Source organism: Bubalus bubalis, chromosome 2 (genome assembly GCF_019923935.1).
Source record: "Bubalus bubalis isolate 160015118507 breed Murrah chromosome 2, NDDB_SH_1, whole genome shotgun sequence".
Taxonomy (NCBI): domain Eukaryota; kingdom Metazoa; phylum Chordata; class Mammalia; order Artiodactyla; family Bovidae; genus Bubalus; species Bubalus bubalis.
Genome location: NC_059158.1, coordinates 150,603,983 through 150,621,385, shown reverse-complemented (window position 1 = coordinate 150,621,385; position 17,403 = coordinate 150,603,983). Strand labels below are relative to the sequence as shown.

General features: G+C 34.6%; 1 protein-coding gene across 1 annotated transcript in view; it reads right to left on the bottom strand.

Moving 5' to 3' along the window:
• The window catches only part of CPS1 (carbamoyl-phosphate synthase 1), a 144,721-nt gene that overhangs the window by 85,225 nt on the left and 42,093 nt on the right, over positions 1-17,403 (bottom strand). Inside the window, exons 11-17 of the mRNA XM_025278184.3 lie at positions 16,880-16,957; positions 12,561-12,659; positions 10,715-10,810; positions 7,396-7,585; positions 5,947-6,104; positions 4,311-4,439; positions 1,159-1,303 (exon numbers count right to left, since the gene is read on the bottom strand). Coding sequence (XP_025133969.1) covers positions 1,159-1,303; positions 4,311-4,439; positions 5,947-6,104; positions 7,396-7,585; positions 10,715-10,810; positions 12,561-12,659; positions 16,880-16,957 — 895 coding nt within the window. The remainder of the gene's footprint in view (positions 1-1,158; positions 1,304-4,310; positions 4,440-5,946; positions 6,105-7,395; positions 7,586-10,714; positions 10,811-12,560; positions 12,660-16,879; positions 16,958-17,403) is intronic.

Here is a 17,403-nt window from a genome sequence, read left to right as displayed (position 1 = left end):
CCTTCCATAAAATATCAACTCCTCTTCACCTCTACTGACTCATCCATCAATTTTCTGTATCACATCCCTTCCCATTTTCTCACTTCTCTCCCGTCACAGCCCCCTGTATCTTCAATACGTTATTCCTTAGTCACCATCCTTTCCACCTACAAACAAGCTCTAATCACTACAAGCTCAAAAATCCCCTTTCCCAACTGCCAGATGGTTACAAAAAAACATCTCTCTCATTCCTTAATGACTAAACCTCTTGAAAGTTTACCAGTTCTACTCATCACTTGCAGCCATATAATTCCTTTCCACATGGCTCACATAACCAAACTTGCATTCAAACTGTTCTCTTAAATATCCAAAAGCAACATTGAATCCTCATTCTTGACCTTTCATAGTATTTGCTACAGTCAAAATCAAAGCTCTTTTATAAAATTTGTGCCTACATTGGCTTACTTGGTAACTATCACTCCCTTCTTTTTCTTCAACACCAATCCTTTATTTTTCTTCCACCTATAAATCTGTTTCCCAGGGTTTGATCATTGACTCTAGTTTTCTTTCTACATCTATGGTCTTGAATACTCAGTCTATGCTTCCAGTTTCCACGACTTCCAATAACCTTGCATTAACTTCTTTACTTTTATCCTTTTTCTTGAATTACAACTCCATATTCTCAAACCTCTTTTAGAGATTTCCACCCACCCTTCAAATTTAGCATTTCTAAATCCTAAGTCATCATCTTTGCCCTCTTGTCTAACTAGCTTCACTTGCTGAGAAACCTATTTATTTCATCTATTTCTATTTACTGTGGCTATTTTCTTATTCACTTGGTGACTAAAACTCAGTCTGCTTTAAGCCTTCTTAATCTCATGCCCTACTTCTCAACATCAAGTCTTATATATTCCATCTTCACTATATTGCTTATGTTTGACCCCTTCCTCAAGTGAAATCAAGATAATAATACATCCCCTACTTCAGAGAGTTTTTGTGAAGATGAAATTAAATATGGGAGTATTTTGAATCCTGTGAAATATGTATGTATAAAATTGTATCACTATTGTGCCCGCTAAGAATACTTATTTAAAGAAAGGAACTTAATAACAAGTGCTTTGAGCCATCAGATACATGAGTTGAAGGCATTACCATAATGCTTGAAGATTCCTTGCCTACCTGTATGAACACCCATGGCATCAACATTTTCCATGTTACAGACAGTGACACAATTGTCATTAGCATCTCGGACCACTTCATATTCTATTTCTTTCCAACCTGTCACTGACTTCTCCACCAGAATCTGGTTGGTCATAGCAAAAGCCTGGAAATTGGTGAAGAAAGAAACCAAAGAATAAGAAAGGAACTAGGTTTAATGTATTTGGCAAAGTGCCCCAGCCTAAACCCTGGTCCCACTGAAGTCTCAAGCCTAGTCCCCACCCTTTTCTATGCTCCAGAAGGCACCATGTGTCAGAAAATCAGTGAGGTACTAGGAATAGCATCCTGCAGTGAATATGCTTGATTTATATTATTGAGGCTTGCCATTCAAAGTGCTGATATGACATTAAATCAAACTAATTTAGGCAAAAGGGAAAATAATTGAGCAATCAGGCAAAGGAAAATGAAATTATTTCAGTAGCTAGGCTTCTGTGAAACCAGAAAATGTGATAAGTGCAAATAAATATGGAAAAATAAGTCTAAAGACTCTTTCTCTAAAATAGCTGAGGATGCTTTGTAAAGAACATACACAATAAAAGTCACTTGATGTTGATGAGGGGAAGAAAGGAGATGATGATGGTTGTAAACAGTTAGCCAAGATGGCATATGAAACTTGGGAATTAGAAGAATCATATGCAGCTATTATTATGGGTAATCACTGCCTAAGTGCTTAAATATTGAGTCATAGATCATGCATGCTTGATTAAACAGATATGAATTAGTATAATTATCGTTCCTTATTTACTCTGTACCCATTGGTGAGTAGAATGCTGAACCCAAAATCTGAAAGAGGCAGTCTCTAACCTTAGGACATTTAGTTGCTGAAAAATCCAAGGAAGAAATGTCCCTTTGTCTCATAATAGATTTGATTTGTGATGGCAATAAAAGCAACTGGACAACGTAGTCTGATTTTTTTCAAATTATTAGCAGGTACCATAATGAAATAATAACTCAGCGTAAGTTATTCTGTGATGTGCCTCAGCACTGTTTTTTTTAACCTCAGTCAACACTACAGGCTTCAGCATGTGCACTTGAAAACCTAACACTTTTGGCCTCACAGCTACCCATGATGAGGTTTTCAAAGTGGTTAAGAAACTCTGTAGCCAGTGTGAACAACTTAAGAATGATTAATTTATCATTTGGATCACCTGCTAATAGAAGAAGTCTCGGAAACAAAGGAGATGATTGGGGGAAGCCTTTTGCATTCTAATGGAATAGACTGGACACAAGGACAATTAAGATGAGCTTCCATTGTTGCCTCAGCTTCTTTTTCTTTCAAGTCTCAGCTTTTATAGAAAGATAATTTAGGGACCTACATCAGGTTAATGTAGTTTCTAATGATGCTAAATATAATCTCAAGAGAGTAAGGGGTAGCTTGAAAGTGAAAGTGTTGGTAGCTCAGTTGTTTCCCACTCTTTGCGAACCCATGGACTATAGCCTACCAGGCTTCTCTGTCCATGGGATCTCCAGGCAAGAATATATGGGTGGGTTGCCATTCCCTTCTCCAGATTTTCCCAATTCAGGGATTGAGCCCAGATCTGCACTGCAGGCAGATTCTTTTTGCTTAGAATATAACAATATACATCATTTTTCTCACAGGAAAAGCTAGCTGTATAAATAATTTTAAAGTATCCCATTCCAAAGTTAATCTTCATTGTAAATATTTTGGACGACTGAATATTCAGAGTGCTTGTATACTGTAAAAAAATATTTTTAATTGAGAATAAATATGCATTGTCACGACTGACAGTAATAACGAGGTTGTTAATATTAAAAACATTAGAACATCTAATGTGCTAGAGGAAAAAAAAGTATACCTCCATAAGCATCTTTTCTTTAAATACATGATTCAAAAGTCCAGAATGGAAACAAAAAGCATTTATATTAGAAACGTTTCCCTTTGTGGAGGTTTGTTTTGGCAACTTTAGAAAAACTCAGTCCATGTTTTGGACATATAAATTTGCCATTGCAGGTATTTTGTTGTTGTTTAGTTGCTAAGCCCAAATATGACTCTTTTGCAACCCCATGGACTGTAGCCTGCCAGGGTCCTCTGTCCATAGCATTTCCCAGGTAAGAAGACTGGAATGGGTTTCCATTTCCTTCTCCAGAGGATCTTCCTAACCCAAAGATCAAACCCATGTCTCCTGTTTGGCAAGTGGATTCTTTATCACTGAACCACCAAGGAAGCCCTGCAGTTATTTAACTTTATCTATTCTCAAAATCTTGCAACAATTCAAGGACATCATCTTTTTTGTTTCACTCCCAAAAGTAATGATAAAGGTATAAACTCTGCTTGATATTTACTCAACACCCCCTAAAATAGCCATCACAATAATTCTGTCAGCTTTGTATCCACAACTGCCCCATGGAAAGTTATATGAGCCTCTTGGGCACAAACACATCCATTAAATGTGAACAAAAGTCACTGCTCTCATGGAGCATGATTTCTGTCTTAATATCTATTTTTTGGAGCATATCTGAATTTTCTCAAGATTTTCCCTTTAACACTTAAGAAGTATTCAGAAATCCATTAGAGTGATTTTGCTGAAAAGTAAATTGTAAGCACTCAAATCTCACTTTTGCTTATATGTATGTGTGGCAGTTGGCAGAGAAACCACTCATTCATGATACTATGAGGTTTATACTGTATTTATTTTAGACACCTAAATTTGAGGTAAAGCTAAGCTGCTCAATATGTTATATTTTCCTTACTGGACACCATCCATGTCAAATTGTTTCAAAACATAACAGCAAAATGGAATATCATATTCTGGGTGTTTTTTTTAAGCCACTAAAATAAGTTTAACATCATATGTGTTTTGGAGCAGATTTTGAAGCAGAGGAAGATAGAATTGGATTGGCTGCCCAACAATGAAATCAGTAGACAGTACAGTGAAGATGGACCTTGGGTTAAGGCTGTGTCCAGTGTAAATAACTGCACTGTACTTCCATTTCAAAAGTGTCATATCTTGGACAACAATTTAGAGATGTGGCAGTGATTTATAAACAGAGAAAAGGTCATTTTTTTTTAATCTATGTAACTTTCTTTAATTGAAAGAGTACATCAGGGAGTTTTCTTGGTTGGTAAGAATTTGGTCTGCAAAAACACATACCTTTGTGCTGAGGTCCATTAAGGTCTCCCTATTAGGACAGAGGCCTGAGCCTAACCCGCCCAGGGCGTAAGCAGAACGGATCATCACCGGATAGCCAATGTTGTCTGCTGCCTTCAGTGCATCCTCAATCTGTCAACAAGAACATGGACTCAAAGCTGTAAATGCTGACCACGCTAGCAGAGAAGACCAACCAAGAGAATCTGGTGATTCAAGTGTGTCAGTTTATTTGGGAGAAAAGACTATGTTCAATTATTCCCTCATTGCCTTCTGAGAAACAAGTATTATTTTAAGGATTTTAAGTTAAATTTTAGGATTTTTTAATGTACAGTGAAGGCTCTTTTCTAATCCCTCTGGGGTAAATTTTATTAAAATTTAATAAAATTATTAATGATAAATTGTTAAAAAATAAAAATAATGACCAAAGGCAAAATAATTGTCATTAATTTGAGAATGAGGGCCATATTGAAATTTTACATTCAGTGTAAAAGTCTTCATCTCTTAACAAAACAAGGTTTTCTACTACAGAATCTAACTGGAATGCTATTTAGAATGAGAGTTTTCATTTTCCAAGTTCAGTCAGAGAGTAGTCCCAGAAGCTTGGAATTTTTTTTTTTTAAACTTACAGAATACAACATATGGTGGCTATATTTTTCTGTCATGGAATATTATTACACTACCAATGGGAGTGTAATTACACCTTTCCCATATGCCTGTTTCTCATCCTAAGGAAGCAAGGACATAATTAAATCGGGCAATGAAAGAATAAATGTATAGCAGGAGCTTTCCAAATGTTCAGCAGAGCTATCCTGGGACTACTCCTGATTGACAGCTTTGCAACATGCTATGTACTTGATAATGCTCTTTTCTGAAAACACACATAGCCCATTTTCAGTTGTCCCAGCAATATCTGCCTTATCCCAGAAGATTTGCCTGTTTCTACAATGGGGAGGTTGCATCAGAAACTGCTTCCACTACCCCCATTTCACCAACTGTATGCCTGAAATCAGGAATAAAGTCACAGACAAAAACAGATATACAGAAAGTCTGACTTTTTCCTGGCACCCGGTAAAAGCCTATCAATAGGTACAGGACACCATGGAACATGATTAAGAGAAATGCAAAACAAACTTTCCTCTTTAAACAACTAAGCCACAGGTTTCTCAATTATAAATATTACTGATTAGATCCAATGGCCTTTTTTGTAGATGATTTTATTGTAAAATATTTATTACATTCTAACAAAAAATTTAAAATCAATCATTTCCCATTTGTAGGACATTCTCACAAAATGTGTGACTAATCCCAGGAAGAAGTTAAAAATTACTTTGGCATTGCGAATTGATATGCTTCTTTGTTTTGATTCAGGAGATCTGATACTCAGGGCACTTCAGCCATTGATAAACCACATCACCTGTGGGTTTATGCTTCCCTTTTCATAAAATAAAATATTAATATGTATCCTAATGTTTCAGTATTGAATGTTACAATTAATACACAGTGTCCTTGAAGTACTAACACATTTCTGGAAGAAAATATATGCAAATAAAACACTTTATTATTTTTCAGCATGACAAATCATTCTCTCTAAATGCAAGACACATAATGGTCCTGCTTCTCTAGAACAAAGATTTCTTACCGATTCCACTGCAAAGCTTGGAGCAATCTTTTCATTAATTTCGTTTAGTTTGTCTGAGAACAGCTGTCTATCTTCTGTGGCCATAATGGATTCAACTGAAGTTCCCAGGACTTTCACACCATATTCCTTGAGCACACCTCTCCTGAATAATTCCACTCCTACAGAACAACAAAATAAATAAATCAATACATAACAATAATAAATAAGCAAAATAAATCTGTTTTTAAAATATCTTATGTTCTCTACAACAGATATCTGAATGCAACTTTTTAAAAAAAATCTTAACTACAAAAAGCCCCCATCGGCCACAAAAGAATTATACTTAGGGTAAATAAAAGTTTGGAAAGAAAAATTCTGAAGACATTTTAGCAACATATTTTGCTGATGCTTAAATATCTTCAGAATTTTTTTTTTTCCAAAAAGTTTTTGTTGGTACTGGGCTTTTCAGGTGGCACTAGTGGTAAAGGACCTACCTGCCAGTGAAGGAGGTTTAAGACATGTGGGTTCAATCCCTGGATTAGGAAGATCCCTTTGAGGAGGGTTTGGCAACCCACCCCAGTATTCTTGCCCACAGAATCCCATGGACAGGGGAGCCTGGAGGGCTACAGTCTATAGGGTCGCAAAGAGTCGGACATGACTGAAGCTACTTAGCACACACACACACTTTGTTGGTGTTACTATTACATGTATGTTCACTTTTATTCTTAGAATAAAAATTATTATTCTAATTAATAAAAATCATGGGATTACTGTAAGGCTTAAGATTTTAGTATATTTCCTTTCCTTCTAAGGAAAGTCTATTTCTATAATGAACTTCTCTTATTTAAATAATCCCACTGATGTGGGTATCTATCTGGGCTAAAAATTATCAAAATTTTTTGTTCCCACTAACTTGACATCTAGTTTTGGCTGCTTTTTACAGTTGATATACACATTACATCACCAATTGCTTCCTGGAACTAGCAATGGGAGTCTCAATAACGATCTATTTCTAAAGGTTTAAAACATTTTAAATAGGACAGAGCTTGGACTCAGCAGTTGTGTAAAGGGATGATAGAAAGACTCATCTATGTGACCATGAAAATATATGTGACACATAAGAGCACAGAGTACTTAATCAATGTTAATTTTCATTTTTCATTCATAATAGTTTTCAGAGTTTCACTGGAAGCAGAGAAAAGCAGTATCATGGGACAGAGGAGGGGACTCAAAAAAACCTACTTAATTACCGCAAAGCATTAAAGCAAAAGGTTTCCCTTTTGTCCCCCAGCTGTTCTGGGGAATAAACTGGTAATATTCATCATGTGACATTATCAGGTGGCTGTTTGCTAAGATTCCTCACACGGAGGAAAGCTTTTATGAACACACAGAGCACAAATGTTAAATAAATTAAAATAAATTGTTATATATAAGGACATAAAGCAAAACTCTGCAAATAAAAGAACTCACCGCAATTCAGAGCTGTCTGGCCACCCATGCCTAGAATTAACCCATCTGGCCGTTCCGCTTTGATGACCTCTGTGACAAACTGAGGGGTGATGGGAAGAAAGTAGACAGTATCTGCTTGCTTTAAGCCCACTTCATTGGTTTGCACCGATGCAATATTTGGGTTCATCAGGACAGTTTTGACATTTTCTTCCTGAAAGAAACAAAAGGATCTAGAATCTTAACACATGATCTAAAGAGAATAGTCATAATTCAAATGAAGAGTATTATTCAGTAACAAAATTTTAGGTTATTCCATGGGCTGCAGAGATCAGTAACAGGACCATTGTGAATGGAAGTTAAAAGATGACAAACATTTGGTGAGAGGAAGAAAGAAAATTTCTTGAAAATAAAACTATCCAAAAAGAGCCGCTACCTCATGACAATCATTCTAAATTCCTTGTCACTACTTGTATCAAGCAAAGCTGGAGATGTTTTCTATAGAATTTGACCAGAGGTCCACAAATACTACGCAACTTTACAGCTCAATTGACCCTAAAAGAATAAAATATTCTGAATTTTTCTGAATGAGTAAAATATAAAATGGAAAAGAAGACAACATCAAAACTGTTTCCTTTTCTAACGTTTCTTGAAAAATAACATTGAACATGTGCTTTAAATGCAAGATAATGTATTTCCATCTAGCTGGAAGCACTGAAAGCCTTCTGCTGGTTTTCATTTTCCTTAGATTTTCATGCCTGCTGTAGTGCTTTGACAAAGAGCGTTATACAACTGTTTATACATATAATATAAAAAGAAAATGACCATATGGCAAAAAAAAGAAAAAATAAAAATTTGTGTGTATATGTGTGTGTGAAGATATTCATAGCCCTATCTCGTTCCTGACATCTGGAGAGACCCCTAAAATAATTTATGTAGGGTACTAAGGATAATAACTTTATAAACCAGGATAAGGGTGACAGTTAGTAAAATAGTTATTATGAAATATGGCCAGATGGTTCTTTTTTTTTTTACCCATCAACATGTCAATTTTGAACTCTTCTAAAAAGTCAACAAAATGTTCAAATGAAAGTATAAAAATCATCCTTGAAAGCCCTACATATTCGAAGGGGGAGGGTCTGGATGAAAAATGAGATATATTTCATGCTACCTTAAATTCAAATAGTGCCTTAAAACTTGTGATGATCTTTTTACTTGATTTACATGATTTTTATAGTAAAACTGTGAAAGAAATTTTCACTTTACAGACGAAGAAATTGAGATTCAACAAGATTAAGTGACTTGCCAAAGATCACATAGGTGATAAAAAACAAAATTAGGACTATAATCCAAGTCTTAGGATTCAAGTCCTATGTCCTTTCCTCTCTAAGAATGTAAGGAATTGTTTTTTAAAAAGAGTATTATTAACAAAATATTGAATGGATACATATAGATAAGCAGATGCATTTAAAATATAAGTTAGAATTTAAATAATTGAGTCCAAATGAAGAACACATCATTAACAGAAGTTATAGAAGGTCTCACTGCTCTAGAAAAGTAACATCAAATTGTATTTGTTAAGTATTTTCCTGAATGTGCTATACAATGAATATAACTATTTTTATAAATCAAATTACATAGGAAAAGTTCCCATAAACACATGTAATGAGTTTCTATTCATTTTAAAACTTAGAAATAATTTCAAACCATTTTAATAAATGTTACATCATTTTTTCTAATATATTTCCAGCTATAATATATGCATAATCTAAGTTTTTAAATATTTAGTTCATAAATTCATCTCTATTAACCTCTTAATTAATTACAGTACTATATCTAATAATTCCTATTCTTCATCTAAAATGTATAACTTCACCTTTTGGATGTAATGCATATAAAAAATACTAATACAACTTATGAAAATATTAGTTCATAATAAAACTACCAAATAGGATAAAGAAATTGCAGGCTAGTTTAACGTTTTCTAAACTCTGAACACATTTAAATTGTGTTCTAACCAATCTTAACCATTGGACACCCACTAATTATCTATCTAAAGATAAGTTTAACCTCAATACAGTGAAATACAGGATGAGATGGTTGGATAGCATTAGCAACTCAATGGACATGAATTTGAGCAAACTCTGGAAGATAGTGAAGGACAGGGAAGCCTGGCATGCTGCAGTCCTTGAGGTCGCAAAGAGTGGGACACGACTGAGCAACTGAACTGACTGAACTGTGAAATAAAGCACACTTTGAAAATGTACAAAAAAGCCTGTGTGCATGTGGGTGAACACACATGGGTGTATGGAGAAGAGTATTAAAAATAAAAACAAATGGAAAGAAGGGTAAAGTAATTGGGGCAGGGGGCTGTGTCTATTTTCAACAGACATCTGTCAGGAGAAAAATCTCTGTATATAGAATACTGAATAAAATAAAGAGAAAAAGGAAAAATTTGGCCATCTTTCATATTGGTTGGCCTCTTGCTGCCTTCCCTATGTAGCTCTCTCCTAGCCAGGTCTCTTTGTAAGAGTGTCTTGACACCACAAAACCTGTGGCAAGGTCACAGAGAGCACACATTGCCTTTGGATGGCCTGATTAACACTAAAATGTGGACTATTCTGGAAATAAGGACACCAAAGAGAAGCCAAGTTAGTTTTTCAACAGAAATAGCATACATGTACAGTGAGTTTTCTACAGGTTTATTTTACTATGATAAAGATGGGGAAGATTTCCAGAGACTGAGGAAACAGGGAGGATATTCTTCACAACTTAGTTATTAAACCCTCTATTCCACTTGAAAATCCAGTTATACTATCCTGGTAGGTCATCCAGTCCAAGCCACAGATAGTGAAATTAGGTGGCCCACAATAACTTCTAAAGATTGGACAAAAGGCACTGTTGCCTTTACTCCTCTAGTTGGATCTTCCCCATTTCAACCAAAGAGAAGCCTGAAATATCCCTTAGAACATTCAAAGTACTTTACAGCACCAGGTATGTCCAAATTCTCTTTCATACAAAAGACAAATATGCTTTAAAAGCTCACTGCCTTAACAAGTACTATCTATAGTGTAGACTTATATGTTTTTAGTTTAAATAGGGATATCTTAGATAATTTTGGAGATCAATCCAATCTTCTTAATTTGCAGGCGTGCCCAGTTGAGAAAGTTAAAACTCTTGTCTGTGATCAAACTTCCTTTTATATAAGATGTGTAAGGAATAGTGAAGGAAATTAATTATAGTGACTTTGAAAAGAAGTAGTGTCATAAATCTAAATTATAAAATACTAATTAGACTCATTAAAGGGAGTATATTAATTCCAGGAAAGATCATGGTCTCTCACCTTCATGGCTTTTACAGCTTGCGATCCCGAGTAATCAAATTCACCTGCCTGACCAATGGACAGACCTCCTGATCCTAGGATAAGGACTTTGGAAACCTGTAAGCAATAAAAAAATGACATCACTTTTATTACTAATATGGGAAAATAAGTCATTTTTAAGTATGGTAAATATAAACTATATTGTCTGGCTTTATGTGGGGATTTAAAGTACAATGTTTTGAAATATACATGAGTAAAAAGATCAACAATTTAAACATCTCAAAAAGAAATTTCCAAAGATCATGAAGCTTTTTTCACTTAAGCAAAAAATTTTTGGAAGAGGTCTACATCTTATTTAAACATATATAAATATCTAAAAATAACTACATATATATGGAAATGTATATCTATATGTGTTTATAATAAATATAATATATATATAATTTTTAGATAATCTCCTTAAAATTTATTTGGCTAAATGTATTATTATTCCGTGGGTGTCTGCTGGACAAATAATGGGCATAAATGGAAACAAACCTGTGAGCCTTTCCTAACAAACGAAAACACAGAAGGCAAGCGGAAACAGGAACACCTTTATATTTACATTTTGCCTTTACTTTGTGGTTCAATCCAGAAATATTTACAGAAAAAACAATAATAAAAAGATCATGTTTTAGCTACATACTGAAATTCATACAAGTTATACATATGACTTCAAGCAAGTAATAATACTGCTTATTTTTAACCACAACTGCCAAGCCATTCAGAGGAAGAAGATGTTCTAGGTCACTGCAAGAAACGAGGACTTAGGAAACAGTTTGTATTAATGGAGTGCCTACTGTGTGTAATGCTATGTAGAATCCCAAGTTCCCCTTTACCTCACCATTTAAAACAAGGAAGGCATCTGAGAAATATGAGTTGATATTATGAGAAAAACACTATATGGTGGATGGCTTCGTTAGCTATGGAGAACCCAGTTTGATTCCACACTGAGTGGCTGGATTACCTTCAATCTCTCCATCTCAGTAAAACAGGCTGTCATAGAAATCTTTAAAACAAACTATCTAATTCAACTTATCATTTTATGTAAGCATATAAATCAATTATTTTTGTTCATGATAAGAGGATTTTACATATATGTGTGTGTATATATACACATATATATAATAAATATACATATATGTACATGTATGTATGTACCTATATACATATATGTGTGTATACATATATAATATACATATATGTATATATATGTATATATACTTAATAATACATCTATAGCCTTCTACATTTTATGTAATAATGATGTGAATGTGCCTTAACTTTGAAAGAAATGAGTGAAACCTTTTCATATTAACATACATATTCAAACAAATAAGGACTCAAGTCTTAGACTATATTAATTCTTATCTATCTGCTATTTGGAGGTAAAATAATATTATTCCATTCATGATGTTAAATAATAGATCTTCTAGTTAAAAAAAAATGTGATCATTATAACAACTGTAGTCTGAACTGTATCTCAAGCACGCATCAGGCTCTGGTTTATCGAGTAATGGACAATTCATCAAATTTGAAATTAAATTAAGTCTTACTCCTTATTAAATTATTTTTATTAAAAATGTTCTAGAAGAGGTGAACTTTAAAAGACATGATTTTTAAATCACAACATGAAGATTCCAGTGAACATCCAATGACTCATGTAGAATAGACCAAATAGTTAGCTGCTAAAATGATGGGTGATTGCAATATTACCAATCATCTTTCATAGACATCAAAACAGTTTACTTCATTCACTTAATAAAGGCATCACACAATAGAGAAAATTCAAAATACATACACCAAACAGAAGCCCACATATACTGACCTCAACTCGAGATGCTACTAGGCCTGGCTTTGGTAGTACCGATGTAATGGTGGTTCCTTTCTCCTTCTTTATCAGTGAGACAAAGGAATCAAACAGGTACTAGAAAAAATAGAGCCAACTAGTTAGAAGTGGCAAAACTCACAAAATTGTCACTTAAAATACAATATGTCCAGTTCAACTTGAAATTTAGATAAGCAACAAATAACTTTTTAGGATAAGTATTCCTATCAATATTTGTTTGGGGGTGGGGGTTGCCAAAGCTAGCAAAACTAAATATTTATTATGAACATAGATGCAAAAATCCTTAACAAAATTCTAGCAATCAGAATCCAACAACACATTAAAAAGATCATACACCATGACCAAGTGGGCTTTATCCCAGGGATGCAAGGATTCTTCAATATCTGCAAATCAATCAATGTAATACACCACATTAACAAATTGAAAAATAAAAACCATATGATTATCTCAATAGATGCAGAGAAAGCCTTTGACAAAATTCAACACCCATTTATGATAAAAACTCTCCAGAAAGCAGGAATAGAAGGAACATACCTCAACAAAATAAAAGCTATATATGACAAACCCACAGCAAACATTATCCTCAATGGTGAAAAATTGAAAGCATTTCCTCTAAAGTCAGGAACAAGACAAGGGTGCCCACTTTCACCATTACTATTCAACATAGTTTTGGAAGTTTTGGCCACAGCAATCAGAGCAGAAAAAGAAATAAAAGGAATCCAAATTGGAAAAGAAGAAGTAAAACTCTCACTATTTGCAGATGACATGATCCTCTACATAGAAAACCCTAAAGACTCCACCAGAAAATTACTAGAACTAATCAATGACTATAGTAAAGTTGCAGGATATAAAATCAACACACAGAAATCACTTGCATTCCTATACACTAATAATGAGAAAACAGAAAGAGAAATTAAGGAAACAATTCCATTCACCATTGCAACGGAAAGAATAAAATACTTAGGAATATATCTACCTAAAGAAACTAAAGACCTATATATAGAAAACTATAAAACACTGGTGAAAGAAATCAAAGAGGACACAAATAGATGGAGAAATATACCATGTTCATGGATTGGAAGAATCAATATAGTGAAAATGAGTATACTACCCAAAGCAATTTATAGATTCAATGCAATCCCTATCAAGCTACCAACAGTATTCTTCACAAGCTAGAACAAATAATTTCACAATTTGTATGGAAATACAAAAAACCTTGAATAGCCAAAGCGATCTTGAGAAAGAAGAATGGAACTGGAGGAATCAACCTGCCTGACTTCAGGCTCTACTACAAAGCCACAGTTATTAAGACAGTATGGTACTGGCACAAAGACAGAAATATAGATCAATGGAACAAAATAGAAAGCCCAGAGATAAATCCACGCACATATGGACACCTTATCTTTGACAAAGGAGGCAAGAATATACAATGGATTAAAGACAATCTCTTTAACAAGTGGTGCTGGGAAATCTGGTCAACCACTTGTAAAAGAATGAAACTAGAACACTTTCTAACACCATACACAAAAATGAACTCAAAATGGATTAAAGATCTAAATGTAAGACCAGAAACTATAAAACTCCTAGAGGGGAACATAGGCAAAACACACTCTGACATACATCACAGCAGGATCCTCTATGACCCACCTCCCAGAATATTGGAAATAAAAGCAAAAATAAACAAATGGGACCTAATTAAACTTAAAAGCTTCTGCACAACAAAGGAAACTACTAGCAAGGTGAAAAGGCAGCCTTCCGAATGGGAGAAAATAATAGCAAATGAAGCAACTGACAAAGAACTAATCTCAAAAATATACAAGCAACTCCTACAGCTCAACTCCAGAAAAATAAATGACCCAATCAAAAAATGGGCCAAAGAGCTAAATAGACATTTCTCCAAAGAAGACATAGAGATGGCTCACAAACACATGAAAAGATGCTCAACATCACTCATTATCAGAGAAATGCAAATCAAAACCACTATGAGGTACCATTTCACACCAGTCAGAATGGCTGCGATCCAAAAGTCTACAAATAATAAATGCTGGAGAGGGTGTGGAGAAAAGGGAACCCTCTTCCACTGTTGGTGGGAATGCAAACTAGTACAGCCACTATGGAGAACAGTGTGGAGATTCCTTAAAAAACTGGAAATAGAACTGCCTTATGACCCAGCAATCCCACTGCTGGGCATACACACTGAGGAAACCAGAAGGGAAAGAGACACGTGTACCCCAATGTTCATCGCAGCACTGTTTATAATAGCCAGGACATGGAAGCAACCTAGATGTCCATCAGCAGATGAATGGATAAGAAAGTGGTGGTACATATACACAATGGAGTATTACTCAGCCATTAAAAAGAATACATTTGAATCAGTTCTAATGAGGTGGATGAAACTGGAGCCTATTATACAGAGTGAAGTAAGCCGGAAGGAAAAACACCAATACAGTATACTAACGCATATATATGGAATTTAGAAAGATGGTAACAATAACCCTGTGTACAAGACAGCAAAAGAGACACTGATGTATAGAACAGTCTTATGGACTCTGTGGGAGAGGGAGAGGGTGGGAAGATTTGGGAGAATGGCATTAAAACATGTAAAATATCATGTATGAAACAAGATGCCAATCCAGGTTCAATGCACGATACTGGATGCTTGGGGCTGGTGCACCGGGATGACCCAGAGGGATGGTATGGGGAGGGAGGAGGGAGGAGGGTTCAGGATGGGGAACACATGTATACCTGTGGCAGATTCATTTTGATATTTGGCAAAACTAATACAATTATGTAAAGTTTAAAAATAAAAATAAAAAAAATAAAAAAAAAATTAAAAAGTACCATAAAAAAAAAAAGAATTAGATCAAATAAACACTTCTAACTGCTCATGTCAAATTCTATTAAAAGAACATTTTCAGCAGACAATGAACATTTCAGATAATGCCTTCTGAGAATGTCATTTTCAGCCCCTTGATTATGAAGCATTTTCTTCTTCTAAATAAAGCTCTAGCTATGCAAAAAAAAAAAAAAGAAAAGAAAAAGAAGCTGTACTACTTATGCACCCTACTGTGAGAAATAACTGGATTTTTAAATTGTCTATCAGGTCTAAAAATATCTCTAAAGATTGTGTTACATATACAAATATTTCTAAGATTCATAAGCTTTACAATGAATTTATTTCCACTGTTTCACTAGACATGACAAATTTCAACAAATACATTCATTTTGCAACCATTTGGCAGAAAAAAAGAACTAAGTGAGACCAGATATCACATATTTTAATTTCAGTGTTCCTAATCTGAAGTAGGCAAATAATAGGCAAATAATCTAAATTTTAAGTTAAGTATTTAGCACGCATTAGGCAATAGATGTATATGTATGCAACTAATGTTATTTTTGAGTGTAGATAATGTTGTACTGACTTTGGCTATTAAAGAACCATTCTTTCCTAATAATACTGAAACAAGAAAAAAATATAAATATCTGAAAAGGGCAATTCAGGGATGAGGAAGTAGAGTCTACAAAGGGAAAATTCCTATTCTCCTCTTCATTTTGCCTAGCTGTCTTTTCTGAGAGCATCTGCTGACAAGGAAGAATTGCCAGTATCACTACTGCAGGCCCTGGCATGTACAAGAGGAAGAGTCACTTCAGACTTCCCAGACTTTTCTGAATATCTCCACAAGCCCTTTTTGGAAAGATGTTCTTGAACACTGAACCAAAAACTCACACAAATATGTAAAAATATTAAATTTAAAACAAAACTCCTCTAGGCATTCCTTATGGTTCTTTGCTTAAGCCGTCTGACTCATATGTGTGTGCAAGCATACCTTCCCCACTCCCCACAACCCTGCTCTTCTTCTTGCTCCTGCTGCTGTTTATTTTCCCTTTATGGCTACACAACCAGTTGCCATAGGGATTTTCGTGAAGTCACAGATGGGGGATTAAAATTTCATTTCAGTTATGAGAACCAGAGAGCAAGAGGGAATTCATTTGCATAGTGCAACAATTGTAAATTTCAGAACTAAATATATTAAAATGATAATCATTTAAATAAAAATCACATTGCATTAGTTTCTTAAGGGCTTTCCGACTTCAAATTTTTAAAAAGATTGAAGTTTCCTCCATGATACTCATGGGGAAATTTTTCAAACAACACAGGCATTATCAAAGCACTCTTTTTAAGAATGCTTTGTACCGACACCACCTAGGTATTTATTTTTTTTCTCAATTTTTCACATAAGTATATTTCTGATTTTCAAAAATTTTAATATGTAATAGACCTCATCTTTCTGACATACCTCAGTGTCTGTTGGCCCTGGGCCAACTTCTGGGTGGAACTGCACACCAAAGAAGGGTTTGCTCTCATGCATAATCCCCTAAAGGAATAAGAAATTGGAAGAAATTCATTCAGTAACAATGAGTGTCAACCAGGAATAAGTATGAATCAGTGGACAATGAAGTTCAAATTTTCAAAACTAAGTTAAAAGTTTGAGAAAGTTCTAAAAATAAACAGTACTAATAAAAATAGGCCAATAAAGACTCAACTGATGTGTTTCCCCTATTAAAAAAAAAAAAAAAAACTAGCCTGTTCTATAACATTTCAGGCCCTTCTAGGCTCTGATCAGAACCAACTCAAATCCTCTTCTTTTTTCCAACTCCTAAATTACTTCTCCAAAGGTTTCTCAAAGGCTACTTCAGTGTTGAGTTGCAGAGACCTGCATAGACTGGTCCCAAACAGATCTCCTTCTACCAATCACCCATTAGCAATGAATGTGTAAAACAGTCATTGATTAACCACTCAAATTGTGGGTCTTTAATGAGT